The sequence below is a fragment of the Erithacus rubecula genome (genome assembly GCF_903797595.1).
Source record: "Erithacus rubecula genome assembly, contig: scaffold_1057_arrow_ctg1, whole genome shotgun sequence".
In the NCBI taxonomy this organism is placed as follows: Eukaryota; Metazoa; Chordata; class Aves; order Passeriformes; family Muscicapidae; genus Erithacus; species Erithacus rubecula.
In genome coordinates, this window is record NW_027636357.1 from 4,181 (window position 1) to 21,896 (window position 17,716).

Genomic DNA, 17,716 nt, shown 5'->3' on the forward strand with positions numbered 1-17,716 from the left:
TGCCCTGTGCCCGGAGTGCCCCACACGCTCCCCGTGGTCGTGGCCAGAGAGCCTTGGCACCGAGGGAGGACCGAGCAGCCTGGAAAAGGCTGGGAGAGGAGGGCTCCCAGGAGCAGCCGCCTCCCAAAGGGCCCACGTCCCCTGGCAGGGTGCTGGGCAAAGGTCCCACACCTCTGTGAGTCAGTCCTGGGAGAGGTTTGCCCGCCCGGCTCAGGGCTTTGGTGCCTTTCTCCCCCTGCCAGGGAGATGCGCCGTGGCTCGAGCCCCTTGTGTTGCGGCATCGCCAGGCACCTGCTCAGCCTGCTCATCGGGGGGCAGCCGCGCTGGGATCTGCCGGCCCTGGCGTTCTTTGTGGAGGTGAGCCTGAGGGCCAGCGCTGCCTGGCTGAGCTGCCTCCCAGCTCTCTGGCTCTGGGAGCCGCAGCCGCCTGGCACGGTGCGCGCCCGGTGCTGCCGCCTGGGCCCGGCCCTGGGCAGTTCTGCACTCCCAGCGGCCGGGTCCCTGTCACTGCCCTGTGCCTTTCAGGTCCTGCAGTGCCTGGACTTGAGCAAACACGGGCACAGTGCCCTGTCGGTCATGTCCAGGCACCTGCCGAGCGAGAGCAGGGACAGGCTGCGCCTGGAGCTCAGAGGCCTCGTGGTGCTCAGCAAGGAGCCCTCGCTGGTGAGAAGGGGGCAGTGGCTGAAGCCGCGCTGGCATCGTGGGGCTGGGCAACGCAGCCCCTTGGGCTTGCCTGGGATTCGGCAGCTGAGGCAGCTGCTCCCAGCTCTCTGCCTCCTGCTTCAGCTGCCCCAGTGCCTTGGCACAGGCCTCTGGCCTCTGGGCCCTGAGGCAGCTGCGTGGGGTTGCAGGGCCAGGGCCCTGTTGGTGCTGCAGCCCTCCAGGGCTTCACAGCACAGCCTTGTGTTGCACACAGAGCGGAGGAATACGCGGCGTCTACCACCACCTGGTGGAGCAGCTGGGTGATCCGGATGGAGAGATGGTGTGGATGACCCTCTCTGTGCTAGCCTATATGCTCCAGGAAAAAGACCTTAAGATACCCAGCGCCACTGCCCAGAAGCTGGCTGAGCCACTCCTCCCACACTTTGAGAATGTAAGGTTCTGTGCCCACGGGCACTGGACACTGCCCGGAAACTTTGTGCCCTGGGCAGTTTTGGGCCTTTGCCCCACTGGGACTGGACTAGTTGGTGCTGAGCTCTTCTCCTTTCCTCCAGGACAACAGCCACGTGCAGCTGCTCTCCATCCAGGTCTTCTGCAAGGTGATGGAGCTGGTAGTGGAAGAGGGGAAAAAGGCTCTCACCAGAACCGTGAGCCAGAGCCTGCTTCCCCTCTTCTTGCACTGGCATAACGAGAACCGGTGCGTGGCGAAGGTGAGGTTTTGTGTCGTGCTGCTGCATCCCCGGCAGGGGCTTGGCTGCCTCTTCCCCTGGCGCCTCGTGGGCTCCAGCCTCGCCCTGGCCTTGGCACAGGGACGTGGGTCCCATGCCCTGGGCTCTGGTGCCACCTCCGGCTCTCTACTGCTCTCCAGGCCTCTGGAAAAACCCTGCTTCGTGCAGCACGCTTCCTGGGGAGGAGGGATCTGGAGGAGCTGCTGAGCCAGCCGTGGCGCATGAAGGTCGCCAAGTGCCTGGTAAGGCCAGCCTGGAAGCCCCAGCCGCAGGCTGGAGAAGTCCCCTGCCCCCGGAGCTCAGCGTGCGGGGCCGGCAGCTGTGGCCCTGCCCAGCGCCGCAGCCAGGGCAGCCGCAGCCTGCGCCCTACACAGGGGCTGCTCCCTTCGCTGGGCCGCGTGGGCTCTCGGCCGGGCTCCTCCGGCCCCGAGCCGGGTGCCCACGGAGTCCCGGCCCGGCCGGGCCTCGGGGCTGTGCGGGCCGGGGAGGCCGGGGCTGGGCGCAGGGAGCGCCCGGCCGAGGGGCAGAGCCCGCGCCGAGCTTTCCCTCCTGGCGCTCTCCGCAGCTGCTACAGGACGAGAGCCGAGCGGCCGAGCACCTGCGCTGGGCCCTGCCGTGCCTGCAGAGCCCGCAGCCGCGCCTGCGACAGGCGGCCCTCAGGCTCATCGGTGAGCCGCCAGCCCGCCGTCCCTCCCCGCCTCCGGCCCGGCTGCTGCCCCGGCAGCGGGAGCCGGGCCCGGCGCGGTGCAGCCCCGCCTGCCCTCGGCGCTGCCGCCGCCCTCCCGCAGCCGTGCCCTGGGGCGGCACGATGCGCCAGGGGCCCGGGCTGAGCCCTGCCCGGGGGACGAGGCCGTGTGGCCGCAGGGCTGGCAGCGCCCCTGGGGGGCAGCTGTGCCGCTGGGGCCGACACGGGCTCTGTGTTGCCAGGGCTCGCCGGAACGCTCCTGAGGGGACACAAGGAGGAGCTGCAGGTCCTCAGCGAGGGTGAGTGAGGGCAGCCGCCCTCGTGGCAGCGGGGCCGCCGGGGGCAGCTGCAAATGCCGGGCACGGAGCTACAATCGCTGCCCGGCTGCGGAGGGCTCTGCGGCCTGTGCGGACGAGGGGCGGTGCGGGCCGAGCACGGAGAGCTCTCAGGGACACGGGGGATCCATGGCCAGCACCTTCTGGCCCGTGCCCTGGTCTCCTGCTCCTTCGTGGCCATGGCAGGAGCTGGGTGGGATGGCCCTGGCAGGAAGGTTTCCTTGGATTCCCACAGTCCGGCCTCTGACTGTGGTTCTGCTTCTCTCTCTCGCAGCCCTTCAAGCCCTGAAGGAGGACAAGAGCCCCTGCTTTATGAGGCAGGTTATCCAGCTGCAGTTCAACAGAAGATCTGCCGAACTTCGTCTGCTGGATCAGAAGAACCACTGTCCTTCGGCGACCTGCCCATTGAAGATGGGACCAGCTGCAGAGCAGACGGGACCAGCTGCAGCTCCAGGCACAGCTCTCGCTGCTCACAGCTGAGCCTGTGCCAAGCTCCAGGAGCTCCTGCCATCTCCCTCCTTGTTGACAGCTCCCTCCCTCCATTCCTCAGACCCTGCCCATCCCGTTTTGCGTCCCAGCTCACCCCTTCGCTTCGCCTTCCCTTCATAAAGTTTTTTTTTTCACTTTACCCACATCTCTGTGGAGCCTGAGCGGCACCAAACATGAGCCCTGGGACACACAGGGCCCTGCTGCCGTTCTCTGTGCACGGACAGAGAGGAACAAGGGCAGCTCAGGCTGCAAGATCCCTGTCGTGCAGGTCCCTTGCACAACACTGTGGGGTTAAAAGCCGTGCTGAGCACGATGAAGGGGACAAGGAGCCTGGGTTTTAGAAGAGCCAGCTTGAGTATGCTCTGAGCCCAGCCTTGAGGGATTCCCTGGCAAGCATCCATATAGGACAAAGGAGCTTGCAATGCTGGAAGTGTTCACAAAGAGCTTCCTGAAAGCACAGCAGTGCTCCATCCCCACACAGGGATGGGAAGAGGGCAGAACTGGAGGCCATCGTGGCCTAACAGTGAGCTCTGGGTGTGCTAAAAGCAAATGAAGCAGCAGCAGCAGCAGCAGTGGCGCAGTGGCCGAGACTCAGAGCGCGACCGTGCCAGTGGACGGAGCGCTGCCAGGCAGTGCCTGCACGCTGGGTGAGGGTCTGGGGGCTCTGGTCTCCCCACAAGTGAGGAATGGCAGCCCCTGCCTCAGACCCAGTCAGAAACCCAAGTGAGACCAGAGGCAGGGCACTGTCACAACAGCCAGTGCTGCACTCACTTTGCCACTAGGGCCCCATGCCTAGAGTGGGTCACACTCGGGGAACAGGAGGCCTTAGACGTGGCTCCAGCCATTGCTCCATGGCCTTTTGGCTCTCAGATTGCATTTGAGGGGGACAAGGAGGAGGGGAAGGTCTTTTGCATAGGATAAAAAGGATTCCTTACTCTGGGGAATCTGTGGGGCAAAAGACAAAAATGGTGAAGCTGCAACAACATAAATATGGGGGAGGTTCAAGGGGAAGGTACAAATTGAAGAAATGCTGAGGAGGGATAAAGGGTAGGGGCTCACAAAGGCATTGTCCAATGAGGGAGGTAGGGGGGAAAACTGGGTCACCATGGACTGATGAGACGCCCAGTTTTAGGGGATTTCCAAAGGGGAATTGCAAGCAGGGGGTTGGCACAAAACAGCATTGATGGGTAATTCAGGACAGATGGACAAGGAGGGTGGGAGGGTATAATTTTGGACTAAACCATTAACTTGGGCAATAACAGAACACACCATTAACCAGAAGCACACTGCAACATGTGTCTGTGCAAGCGGAGGATCCGCATGCTCGGCTGGGAGGGAAGAACCTTTTTTGGAGATGTTTCTACCTCACTGTCGCCAAAATCTTGGTCTTTACCCCAGTTAATAAGCATTTGCCTGTGGAAGACACCCTTGGGGAATAGGAAATCTAAATAATGGAATAGCTGAGGTTGGATTTAGTTTATTAATCTAAACTTTTTCTGTTGTGAGACAGGATTAGCAAGAAGGCAAAAACAAGGTTTAACTTTAAATGGTAAAAAGAGAAATTCTATCACTAAAAAGTATAAGAAAAAATAATTTAAATAAATTAGATAAAGCTTGAGAATACTTGTTTTCCTCCACATGCTTTTTTATTAATACTGAAAACATCCAAAAACCAATTCAGTTTGTTTACCATCTTTAAAATAGTTTTTTACTAATTTACTAGAAAGAGACTTTTTTTTTCAGTCTATGAAGATTTCTTCACAAGAAATAGTTTTCCTGTGGTTTTGTTGTTCCCAGGAGAATGGAAATCTGATTACTATGTAAAAATCCTTTTTTTAGACTAACAGTTAATCTCATAACTTTTTTTGGTGGACTGCATTAATTTATTAGGCACACTTTAAGGTTATATTTTTAAACAAAAGTTTACTTTTTTTTTGAGAGCATAAGATTTTTTCTTTTTCTTTTTTTGGGGGAAACCGAAAGGGATTATTTTATTATTTAAACTTAGCTGATAACAGCAATTTTTACATTTGTTTACTTTAATATTAATGCTTTTGTTTATATTTACAGTTAGAACAGTCATATTCAATTCATAACATTTTGATATGTTATAGGGAAACAAGAGTTTTCTCCATAGTTTAAAAAAAGAGAAATCTGGCTTCATAAAAACCCAAAGCATTTACACTAAGACCAATAAAGCACAAAAACACCGAGATTCACCCATGTGAAAATCATGGATCCCTCTCTCCTGTTACCTGCTGCATGTGGGGGGACAAGGCTTCTGGGGCTAGGGAATGGCTGCACATACAGGGAGAGGTGGAACTTTCTGCTGCTTTCTGTTTCTGCTCCTCCTCAGCCTGTGTTCCCACTTTTCCTCAATCCTCTTTCTCTTACTATTCCTTCTTCTCCTGCACAATCCCACCTCCTCCCACATGCATCGTTTGATCATTTTGTTCTTCAGCCCTGCTTCTCCTCCCTTCTCCTGCTGCCCCCAGGCCCAGCACCCAGTGCCAGCTCCCTCTTCCCCCCAGACCCACAGCATCCCAGCGCAGGGCAGGGATGGAGCTGGGGCAGCTCGGGCTGGGGCAGCGCTGGGCTCTCGGCCGCTCCCGCCCGCACTCGGTCCCCACTGCAGCCGCTCCCGCCCCGACAGTGCAGGGGGGCCCGGCCTTGGCGCTGCCCCCTCCCACCAACCCAAATTCCCCTCGCGGGGGGCGCTGGGGCCCGGGGGGGGGGGGGGTGTGCAGGTGGGGTCCAGGTGGGGAATGCTTGGAGCTGCGGCTCCCAGCACAAAGGATAATGATCCCAAAACACCTCTAAAGGGTCCCTTGGGAGCATGTTGAGGGAGGTTGCCTCTGTGCTGGCAGCAGCAGGAGCGGGCGCAGAGGGGCGGCACCGGGAGCTGCGGGGCCGGGCCGGGGCTGTGGGGCAGCCGGGGCTCAGCGCCGGGCGCTGCCTGAGCCCAGCACCCCCCGGGCAGGGCCGGCAGTGGCCCCCGGCCCCCAGGAGGCTGCAGGACCCCCAGGAGGCGGCGGGACCCCAGGAGGCTGCAGGACCCCAGGAGGCTGCAGGAACCCCAGGAGGCTGCAGGAACCCCAGGAGGTTGCAGGAACCCCAGGAGGCTGCAGGAACCCCAGGAGGCTGCGGGACCCCTAGGAGGCTGCAGGAACCCCAGGAGGTTGCAGGAACCCCAGGAGGCTGCGGGAACCCCAGGAGGCTGCAGGAACCCCAGGAGGCTGCAGGAACCCCAGGAGGCTGCGGGATGCCCCGGCCGCTGCCCGGCCCCGCGGATCTGCCGGCCCTGCCCGCCGGGGGAGCCGCGTTTGGACACTGCGGCAGGACAGGGACCGGCCCTGGGACACGGGCTGGGGAGGGCAGGGGAGCACAAGGACCGGGAGGAAGGAACAGCTGGGACATGCGAATTCAACGTGGAAGGATCGAAATTATATTTTAAGCATTATGTTTGGGTAAATTGCAGAAACAAATGATTTTGCAGAAAGCTCAGCAGCTGTCAGAGGATGAGCACCCCCAGGCACTGAGGGGGCTGGAGGAGGGGCAGAAGATGCCCCTGGAGCAGTTGGTCAGAAAGGCACAGCAGGTGAATGCAAGAAGGGATGGGGAAAAGGTCAAGGTGAAGGCAAAGGCCATGGCAGAGTTTCTACAGCCACTGAGGGATGAACCCCAGGGCCCAAGGGGGCCACTGCAGAGGACAGGTTTGAACTGCAGGAATTTTTATTTGCTCCTAGTTGTTATGGTAATTTACAGGGAAGTCATTTAATGCATAATTTGGGAATGCAAATTAATTTTGTAAAATGTGATATAGGGGCTAGTTCTGTTGTGCCTTTGTGTCAAATATCTGGCAAGGCATATACTGAACAGCTCCTGGAAAATGTGGAAAACGAGATATGGAGCCTCTCCAAAGTACTTTGATGCAAACAGGACAAGTGGTATCTAAAAGCAATATCCTATTCCAAGGGAGGGAAGGAAGGGCTCACAGCCTTTTATTAAGTGTCTCCTAAAGGCAGAGGTTTTGGAGCCAGGGATCTCTCCCTATAATGCTCCTATGGTGCCAGTCAAGAAATCAGATGGAATTGATAGAATGGTGCAGGACCTAAAAACAATAAATGAGATTATTAAACCCAGGCACGCCACAGTCTCAGATCCTTACACCATCTTGAACCAGGTTCCCTCCTCACACTGGCACCATTCAGTACTTGATGTAAAACTGCTTTCTGGTGATGCCCACTCACACAGGATAGTAAACTGTACTTTGCTGTTGAGTGGGAACAAGAGAAAATGGTAAAGAAGGAAAAATGGTAAAGACATGGATGGTGCTTCAGCAGGGACACATGGAAGCACCAGCCTTCTTTGGGCAAGCCTTGCAGAAAATGCCACAAGAATTTACCCCTCCCCAGGGACTGGGTTAATGCAGGATGTGGATGACTTGCTCCAATCAGGAGGACAAGAAGCGGTAGAATAAGACTCTGTGAAATGGCTGAATGTTCAGGCTAAAAAGTATCTTCGACTATTTGGAAAAAAAGTGCAAATGGTAGGGAAAAATGTTAAACATTAGGGACATATTTTGTCTGGATTTTGTGGTGTATTGACCCAGAGGAGGACCAGGAAATCTCAGAAGTAACATTATCCAGCACTAAAATGGAGCTGGGACAATTCTGAGGATTAACAGGCAATAGCTTGAACTGGATTGAGGACTCTCTGTTTTAGCCAGAACACTGCATGACTTATTAAACCCACATAGACTCAACGTTGTGCTATGGACACAGCAAAACTTCAGAAAATGAAATAAAACCAAAACGTTCGATTCCCTAGTCATGGCTTTTCCAGACTCAGAAAAGAAATTTGAAGTGTTTGTGGATGTTAAACAGTGCCATGAGAAAGGAATCCTTGTGCTAAAACATTTAATTCACTGTTCAGAGTGGCCTCACTGCCCGCAGAATTATGTAGCCACAGCTTTAATGGGATCTGAGGCCCAAAAAATGAAGGCAGGAGGATCTGCTGTTGCCCAAGTCTGGAACCAAGTTAAAGCTTTCATAATCAAAAGAGACTCAACATGGATGAGCAGTGCTCAGTTATTACAGAATGAAACTTGTTCAGTGGCACAGGAGGATTTAGAATTGAGGACAGGGGAAGGGTTTAACCAGCCTCCTGTTTGAACAGCCTGCACAGGGGCTGGGAACAAACCCATGACTGCATTCAAGTGACAGAGCTCCAGAGCCAGGACAGGAGAGATTGATGAGACATTCCCTGGCCTGAGGGACAAAATGTGTTAATGGATGGGTCTGCAAGGGCAGGAGAAGGGAAAAGAGTTGCAAGACAGGCTCTGATTAAGCAAAGGGAATCAGACCAAACACAGGTTTCTGCCCACATGGTCAGCTCAACCAGCTGTGTGTGTACTTGGAAGAGCCTGGCACTGAAATGCCCTGAGCAGGAAGGATCAAATATCTGCTGGTGACAGCATGGCAGCTAACAGGGTGGCAAAAGCAATTCTTACTTCTTCAGCAATCACTGATCACTTATTAAGGTATTTCTAAAACAAGTAACTCCAAGATAAGGGATTGTGGAAGAAACAGACTCAGACGGGGAACTAATTTTACAGCAAAGATCCTTCAGTGGGTGATGTCTGCTTTAGGAATACAATGGGACCAACACAAGCCCTGGCACCCTCAGAGCTCAGGTCAGATAGAAAGAATGAATGTGGAAATAAACAAACTCATTCAGAAGGAGGTGATAGAAACCAAGATGCCATGGGTATGGCTTTTGCCATTGGCAAGAATAAGAGCCAGACCCAGGGCAGATATTCAATTATCACCCTTGGAATTGCTGTTTGGAATTCCTTACCCTGCAAATTCTCCACCTGGGGGGGCGGGGGTGGAGATAAGGGATGTATATTTCAAACAGTCTGTGGCCACAATCCTGGCTCCTGTGAAATCTCTCCCACAGGAAGCTGGGCTGGCACAGAGCCTGCCTTCGCACTTTGCTGTTACCAACATCCAACCAGGACATCAGGTCCTGCCTGAGGAGTGCACAGAAGCTCCACTGGTGGCCAAGTGCCATGGCCCATCCCAAGTGTCCCTGAGCACAGGAACAGCCCCAGCACAGCTCAGCACGGGGGGACCCCTCACCCTGGGCTCAGGGGCTCTCCAGCCCTGCAGATTTGCACTTCCCGCCTGCAGCACCAGCATGGGAGTGATGCCTTAAGATCCAAGTTTTCTGTTCTGCTTGGGTGTGCTTTCCGTTGTGCTTTAGGGTGATAAAGGCGAAATAGTCCAATACCAGCTATGGACTCAAGGACAGTTTCTTCAGACTCCAGGCCAAAAGTATAAACAATGTGAGAAGAGGAGGGCAGGCCAGCCAGGAGAAGAGGAGGAGGACACCTTACAATTTGAGACTATTAATTGGATGGTGAACTGCTGTATGTAAATGGGCTGAAGTCTATATTCCCCCTGTCCCAGCTGCTGGGGGTCACGCTTGTATTGGGGGTCCCCCTTCTACCCGGTGCCCACCCTCCCCAGGCTGCTGGGAGTCCCAGCAATCTGAAAAGCTCCCCCCTCTTCCCTCACCCCATTTAGGGATCCAGGGGGATTTTGGACTCCCGGGGTCCCTTCTCCACTTATTCTCTGCTTTGTGGTGCAGGGGGTCCAAGGAGTCCCCCTGCCCCTCTCCAGGCTGTTGAGGGTCCTGCCAATGGCAGTGCTCCCCCCTCTCTGGGCTCCCCACTTTGGGGTCCTGGGGGACACAGGGCTCTGCTCCTCCAGGCTGCCTCTGCCGGCAGCCGCCACTGGGACCCCCAGTGTCCCCCCAAGGGGCATTTTCTGCTCAGCTTTGCAGTTCTGCATTCTCCAAACATCCCTTCAAGAAATCCCAACCAAGGGACCCGCTGGGATATCTGGGCTGAGCTCCCCCTGCCCTGTCACCTACAGGGGTGATGGTCCCATGGATGGGGGAGCTGTGAATTACGGGAGCGCTTGACTTCGTTCCTCCTTTCCCTATTCCTGATCCTCCTTTGTCTTTCTTTTTCCATCCCTCCTCCTCCTTCCTGACTCCCCTGTCCCTCCCCTACTTCCATCCCTTCTCGCTTTCCTCCTTCATCCCTCCTCTCCCATCCCTCCTCCTCCTCCCCAGCAGCAGCGACACCCTCGGTGCCCCGTTCCCGATCCCTCGCAGCCCGCGGGAGGAGCGGGGATGGAGCCGGGACAGGTCGGGATGGGCAGCGCGGGGCTCTCGGCTGCTCCCACCCGCTGGGGCCAGGGGAACCCGGCCGGGGAAAGGGAGAGGGAAACTGGGAAAACCGGGGGGCTGCAGATCCAAACTGGGGCTTGCTGGGAACCCTGGGGGGCGAGTTCCAGCCCTTGGGGCGCCTCTCAGGAGATCCGGGAACACAGAGAGGGGTGGGGGATCCCAGGAGTGGCACCACTGGGAGGGACTGGGCTGTACTGGGGGAACTGGAACCTTCCTGGTGACACTGGAAATGACTGGGAGCATGTTCAGGGCAACTGAGATATATTGGGAGTGCCTGTGACCTTACTGGTGTAATATGTAATATAATGTAATTTGTGTAAAGTTGAAAATTAATGTAGAATAAGCAATTTCCGTATGAGTAAAGTAATAAAAAACTTAAAACCCAAAAGCTGCAAAGGGAGGAACAGGGATTGCTTAAACGCAACACTGTAACTACTAAGAAATGCTGAAGAGCTCGGGTTAGCAAGACAATAGACGTAGCCGTGGTGGAGATGGCTCTGTCCAGGGAACACCCAAAAGATAAGAGCCCGATAAGCACCCACAATTAAGGTAATCAGAGCCATCAAGAAAAATACATCTGAATGCCCGTTTCCAGCAAACCAAAATCTGCAAATTACATCTCAATTCCACCTTCCTATAAACCTGAACTGGCCTTCATCAAAATTCATCATCTCCCAGGATACAGTTTCGTCCAGCTCAACGTGGTGAAAGAAAACTACAAGAATATGCTGAACGACAAGAGAAGACAACGACCTGCACTCCGGGCAAGGAAAAACTGTATAAAAACAGGGCTAACTAAAGCGGAGAGTTTGAATCATTGTGTGTTCACCTGATGCTGACCCCGGGCTCGGCATTGTCCTTTTTGATTGTGGCTGTCGAGGACCGTGTTTCAGGCGCAAAATAAATATCGCTTATTTTAATCATATTTAATTCTGCTTGATCTCGTTTTTATCTATAACACTGGAGTGACTGGAACCACACTGGGAAATATCAGGACCATGTTGGGGAGAACTGGGACCACGCTGAGGGACACTGGGAGTCAGTTGGAACTACTAATCTGTACTGGAGGAACTGGACATGACTGGGACCATATTAGGAGAAACTGGGATCATCTATGGAGTGACTGGGACTGTGCTACAGGCAAATGGGGGAACTGGGATCACACTGGGAGGAACAGGGAGGAAATGGAACCATGCACAGAAATACTGGGATCATACTGGATTATAATGGCAGCAACTGGAACTGCAGTGAGAGTGACTGGGAATGCCTGTGAACAACTGGGATCAGTCTGCAATCAGCTGGGGACAACTGGGAGGGACTGGGCCACATGCTGGTGGCAACAGGGATGCACTGGGAGAGACTGAAACCAAAATGAGGGGAAATGGGAGCAACTGGAACCACACTGGATGATAATGGGAGCAGCTGTGCCCATGTCAGAGTCATACTGGGATCCTACTGGAACTACCTGGGATTGTACTGGGAGTGATTGGAATAGTACTGGGAATATCCTAGTCTGGGATCATACTGCAATCAGACTGGGAGTGACAGCAAAAGTCCTGGCCACAACTGTAACCATACTGGGAGTGACTGGGAACAACTGGGCCACACTGGGAGTGACAGGGATTCACTCTGGGCATGACTGGAAGAATACTGAGAGGATCTGGGAGTGACTGGGGTCATACTGGAAATGACTGGAACCATACTGGGAGTGACTACAAGTCTCAGGGATCATCCTGAGAGCCACTGGGATTGGGGGAATGGAAACTGTCTGGGAGTTACTGGGAGCAACTGGGCCCACATTGGGAGGAAAATGTGGACACATTGGGAGAAACTGGGATCAACTGGGAAGGTACTGGAACAATGCTGAGGGGACTGAGGCAATGACAGGGATCATACTGGGAGTAACTGGGAGTATGGGACACTGACAGAAACTGGGATCAGGCTGGAGACAACTGGGAGTAACTGGGAAAGACTGGCTTCATTCTGAGACAACTGGAACCTAACTGGAGCAACAGGGATATAATGAGAGTGTCTGTAACCACACTGGGGGGACTGGAACCAGGCTGGGGGCAACTGGGAGAAAGTGGGACAATGCTGAGGGAGACTGGGGCTATTCTAGGGATCATCCTGATAGGAACTGGGAACAGCTAGAACTATTCTGGCAGCAACTGGGATCATCCTGGGATCACAGTGAGAGCAGCTGGGTCCATGCTGGGTGAGACTGGGATCACACTGAGGGTGACTGGCATCATACTGGGATGGACTGGGATGGATTGGGAGTGGCTGTGAACAACTGGAATCATGGGGAAAGAACTGGGAAGAAGTGAGTGTGACTGGCAGCATGCTGGGGGTGACTGGGATATACTGGGAGAGACAGGGAGTCAAAGGGATTATACTGGAGGCTACTGGGGTCATGCTGGCATTGGGGGCAACTGGGATCACACTGGGGTCCACTGGCCTGATACTGGGAGAGACTGGGACTATACTGGGGGCAACTGAGAGAACTGCAGATGCACTGGATGAAAATGGGAGGAACTGGAGAGCAACTGGGTACATCCTTGGGGAAAGCTGCATCATATAGGGAATGAATGAGAGTGATTTGGATCAGCTTTGGAGTTCTGCATTCTCCTCCTCACCCAAAAAAAATGCTGAGAAGCACTGGGAGTATTGTAGGGCAACTGGGATAAAACTGGGGGCAAGTGAACCACGCTGAGGTACCTGGGAGTGCTTGGGAACGACTACGAGATTGTCCATGACAACTGGGATATACTGGGAGTGTCTGAGGTGGTGACTGGGACATTACTGAGAGTGACTGGGAATGTGCTGGGGGGAAACTGGGACCATGCTGGGGCAACTGAGGCAAGTGTGAGTGACTGGGGCCCTGCTGGCTGAGACTGGCATCACACTGGACTCATACTGGGATCAAACTGGCAGTGACTGGGACGCTGTTTGGGGCAGCTGTGAGAATGGGGAACACACTGGACCACAGTGGGAGGAACTGGGAGCAACTGGAACCGTGCTTGGGGCAAATTCCATCATAACATGGAATGCCTGGGAGTGACTGGGCTCATGCTGGGAGCAGCCACTGGCAGCACCAGGAGCCCCGAATCCCTTTCCCGGCCGTGCCGCCCCTCCAGCCCCAGCACCCCCCGCCGGGGTCCCAGCAATGCCAGGGGTTCCCCCTCTCGGGCTCCCCGCTTTGCCCTTCTGGGGCTCTCCTGTCTCTGGGGTCCCGCTCAGGGAAGCCGCGCCTCTCCCGGGGTTCCCCAAACCGCTGTCCCCCTGTCGATCCCGCCGCTCCCACATGCTCCCCACGGGGCCCGGCAGAGCCCGCAGGGCCCGGGAAGAACAACCCCCACCGCGGGGAGACCCGCATCCCCCCGCCCCCGCCGGGGCTCTGCCGCCACCGGGACCCCCAAAAACACCTCCCGGGGACCCCTTGATGTCCTCCGAGGGCCATCTGCGCCTCTGCAGCCCTGAACGATCCAAACATCCCCCCAAAAACCCCAAACCAAGGGCCCCCCCCCCCCCCCGGGATACTTGGGGCGAGCTCCCCCTCCCCGGGCACCTGCGGGATGGGGGGCGATGGTCCCGGGGGGGCTGCGAGTTCAGGCAGCTCCGGGCTCATGATCGATTCGCACCTTGTCTCCTCCTGCTTCTGCTGCCCCTGCGCCTCTTCCTCCCTCCCTCCTCCTCCTGCCCCATTCCGAACCCCCAACTGGGAGAGGAAGGGGCGCGGCCAAGAGCAGGGCAGGAACTGTGAGGGGAAAGGGGCGGGGTCAAGAGAAAGGTGGGAACTGTGAGGGGAAAAAGGCAGGAACTGGGAGGGGAAAGGGGCAGGAACTGGGAGGGGAAAGGGGCGGGAACTGGGAGGGGAAAGGGGCGGGAACTGGGAGGGAAAGGGGCGGGAACTGGGAGGGAAAAGGGGCGGGAACTGGGAGGGAAAAGGGGCGGGGCCAAAGGGCCACACAGTCCTAACAGAACCTGGTTAGGTCTAAAATCACCCAAAAAGGGCCTCAAATGCAGCCTAAATCCATCAGGTTTGGCCTGAAATCAGCCATAGGGAACTCAAATCCACAGAAAGGGGACCTAAAATCATCAAAATTGGCCTAAGATCATCCAAAAGGAACCTAAAATCCAGTCTAAAATTCCAGTTTTTATAAAATCAGTCAAATGGACCTAAAATGTTTGAAATCAAGACCAAGACGAGCACCTGGACTGGGACCAGCAGCAATACTGAGACCAACATCAGAATGGAGACCGAGACCAAGACTGGGAACAGAACCGACACCAGAACCGAGACCAGCAGCACTCCAGAACTGGAACTAAGGCTGGGACTGAGACTGAGACTGAGACTGAAACCAGCCCCAGAATTTGTACTGGGACCAAGACTGAGACCAGCACCGACACTGGGACGGGCACCAGGAGAGCTCCGGGACTGAGGCTGAGATTGGCACTGGGAGCACTCCAGGATCAACACTGGCACTGGTGCAAGCACTGGAACTGGAACCACTATGAGACCAAGAACGAGACTGAAACCAGAACCGGCACTGGCACCAAAACTGGCACCACTATAGGGCCGAGAATGAGACCAAGGCCATCACTGCTCTGGGATCAAGATTCTGATCGGGACCAGAACCAGCACCAGGAGCGCTCCAGGACTGCTCCAAACTGAGACTGAAACCAGGACCAGGACAGGGACCAACACCGGGAGCGCTCTGGGACCTGCTCATTCACTGCGGGGAGTTTTGGCTGCGCCCCCACACGGGACTGGGCAGGACTGGGAGGGACCCTGGGTGGGGCGGGACCACCTCGGTTTCCATAGTTCTGGAGCAGCCATACAGGTCCATATGGTCCCAGTTTGTAGAGTCCCAGTCCGTGTGATCCCAGTTTGTACAATCCCAGTCCATGTGAGCCCAGTTTGTACAATCCCAGTCCATGGGATCCGAGTTTGAACAATCCCAGTCTGCAGGGCCCTGATCCTTCTGGTCCCAGTCTGTGCAGACCCAGTCTGGAGGATCCCAGTCCACGTCATCCCAGCCCCCATGATCCCAGTCTGGATGGTCCTGCATGGCTCACACTTCCAGGGTCTGGAATTCCAGTTCCCAGCCAGGAAAAATTGTTCCTGCCCATCCTGGTTTTACTTCTGCAATTTGAGATGTTCCAGCCAAGGCACCCATTTATGTCACAGCTTTACCATCCCGATCCGGGTTCCCATTCCTATTCCCAACCTCTATCTCATTCCGGTTCCTGTTCCCAAACCCATTCCCGTTCCCAATCCTGTTCCCAATCCCTATCTCATTCCCATTCCCATTCTCAATCTTCTTCCTGTTCCTGATCCCGATCCCGTTCCCAATCCTGTTCCTGATCCCGATCCCATTCCAATCCTGATCCCATTCCTGTTCCCAATCCCTATCTCATGCCCAATCCCTATCTCCTTCCCATTCCCAGTCCTGTTCCTGTTCCCATTCCCAATCTTGTTCCCATTTCCGATTGCGGTCTCATTCCCAATCTCGATCCCTTTCCCAATTCCAATCCCTTTCACATTCCCAATCCCTCTTTCATTCACATTCTCAATCCTGTTCCCATTCCTGATCCTGTTGCCATTCCCAATCCCTATTTCATTCTCAATTCCAATCCTGTTCCCAATCCCGATCCTGCCACTGTTTTCAAGGAATTGTTTTGATCTCAATCGCTATCCCAAACCTGGGGGGATCAAAATCCCCCAAATCCTGAGGTCAAACACCCCCAAACCCCAAATTTGGGGTCAAAACCCCCAATTCCCAAATGTTGGGGTTTGAAATATTGGGGGCATCCAACCCCTCTGATCCCTAAATTTGGGGTGTCCAACCCCCTCAATTTCTAAATTCTGGGGTCAAATCCCCTGATCCCAAACCCTGGGGTGTCAAACCTCCCCAAACTTTAGGATCAAACCTCCCCCATCACCAAACTTTTGGGTCAAACCCACCAGAACCCAAACTCCCCCCCAGAACCACTCCAGCCCTGGGGGGCACAGTGGGGTTCATTTGGAGTTTATTTGGGGTTGGTTTGGGGTTGATTTGGGATTTAATTGGGGTGGGGGCAAGTCCAGATGCAATGTCTGCAGAGAGACCCTGGGTACAATGCTGGGGGTGGGAAAAACCCAAAAACCCCTGGGGAACCCCCAAAACACCTGGGAAACCCTAAAAAGAGGATTTGTGGTGGAAAAAGGAGATTTTGGGGTAAAAGGGGAAGGATTTGAGATGGAAAAATGAGGGTTTGGGATGGAAAAGGAGATTTGGGGGAGGAAAGGAAGATTTAGGGTGGGGATTAAGGATTTGAGGTCAGGATTTCAGTAGGAAAAGGGGATTTGGGATTGAAAAATATTTTGGGTGGAAAAAGGAGATTTTGGATAAAAAAGGGGATTTTGGGTGGACAGAAAAGGATTTGGGTTGGGAAAAGGGGATTTGGGGTGGGAAAAAGAGAATTTAGGGTCTGAAAAGGACATTTGGGGGGCACAAAGTAGGATTTTGAAGTTGGGAAAAAAAGGATTTGGGATTGAAAAAAAGATTTGGGATAAAGAAAGTAGGATTTGGTCCAAGCTGAACTTACCTGGGGGATTCGGGCAGGTGGGAGGTTTGGGGCAGGGTCAGGACCTTTTTGGGGCAGTTTTCTGGGATTTTTGGTGTTTTGGGCTGGTTTTGAGCAATTTTGGAATATTTGGGGGCAGCTTTGAGGCATTTTGGAGTGATTTGGAGGGATTTTAGGGTGTTTCTATGGGATTTTGGGGAAACCTGAAGGGATCTGGGGTGTTTAGGGGCTGTTTTGGGGTATTGAGGGGTGGTTTTGAGGCGTTTCTCTGGAATTTTGGGGTAATCCAGGCCCATTCTTTTTTGGGTTTGGGGGTGTTTCAGGTGGGTTTGGGTCACTTTTTGGTGAAGAAGATCTTCATGGCATTCCTCTGGGATTTTGGGGTGTTTTGAGGCATGTCTCAGGGATTTTGGGGCGTTGCTCTGAGATTTGGGGTGTTTTGGGGCAGTTTTGCCAAAGCCTCCCCAAACGCAATTCAGACCCCTCAATTCCCCTCAGATCCCCCCAAATCGCCCCAAATCCATTTGGGACCCTCTTCAGACCCCTCAATTATTTTCAGACCTCCCCAATTTCCCCCATGTCCCCCCAGCCTCACCTCAGATTCCCATTTCCCCTCAAATCTTCCCCCGACCCCTCAGTTCCCCTCAGAGACCCCCAAACGCACCTCATTTGCCCCTGGCCCCACCTTGGACCCCTCAAATCCCCACAGAGCCTCCCAAATCCATTCCAGACCCACCTCAGACCCCTCAATTTTCCTCAGACTCCCTTAAATCCCCCCATTTCCCCCCAAAGCTTCCCTATAAGCACCTTAGACCCCTCAATTCCCCTCAGATTCCCCCCAAAATTCCTCCACGTCCCCCAGGCTCCACCTCAGATTCCCTATTTCCCACCAAAGTCTACCTGCCAAAAGCACCCCAGACCCCTCAATTCCCCTCAGACCCTCCCTCAAACTCCCCCATTTCCCCCCGCCCTACCTCAGCTTTCTCCTC

General features: G+C 54.8%; 1 protein-coding gene across 1 annotated transcript; it reads left to right on the forward strand.

Moving 5' to 3' along the window:
• Positions 1 to 1,012: 1,012 nt before the first annotated feature.
• LOC306815177 (uncharacterized protein) lies at positions 1,013 to 2,888 on the forward strand (the record flags this gene model as incomplete). Its single annotated transcript, XM_079331805.1, has 5 exons — positions 1,013 to 1,093; positions 1,529 to 1,630; positions 1,687 to 2,056; positions 2,316 to 2,372; positions 2,683 to 2,888. 5 exons carry the CDS (start codon positions 1,013 to 1,015, stop codon positions 2,886 to 2,888), a joined length of 816 nt encoding a protein of 271 aa, XP_079187931.1.
• Between the last annotated feature and the right edge of the window lie 14,828 nt (positions 2,889 to 17,716).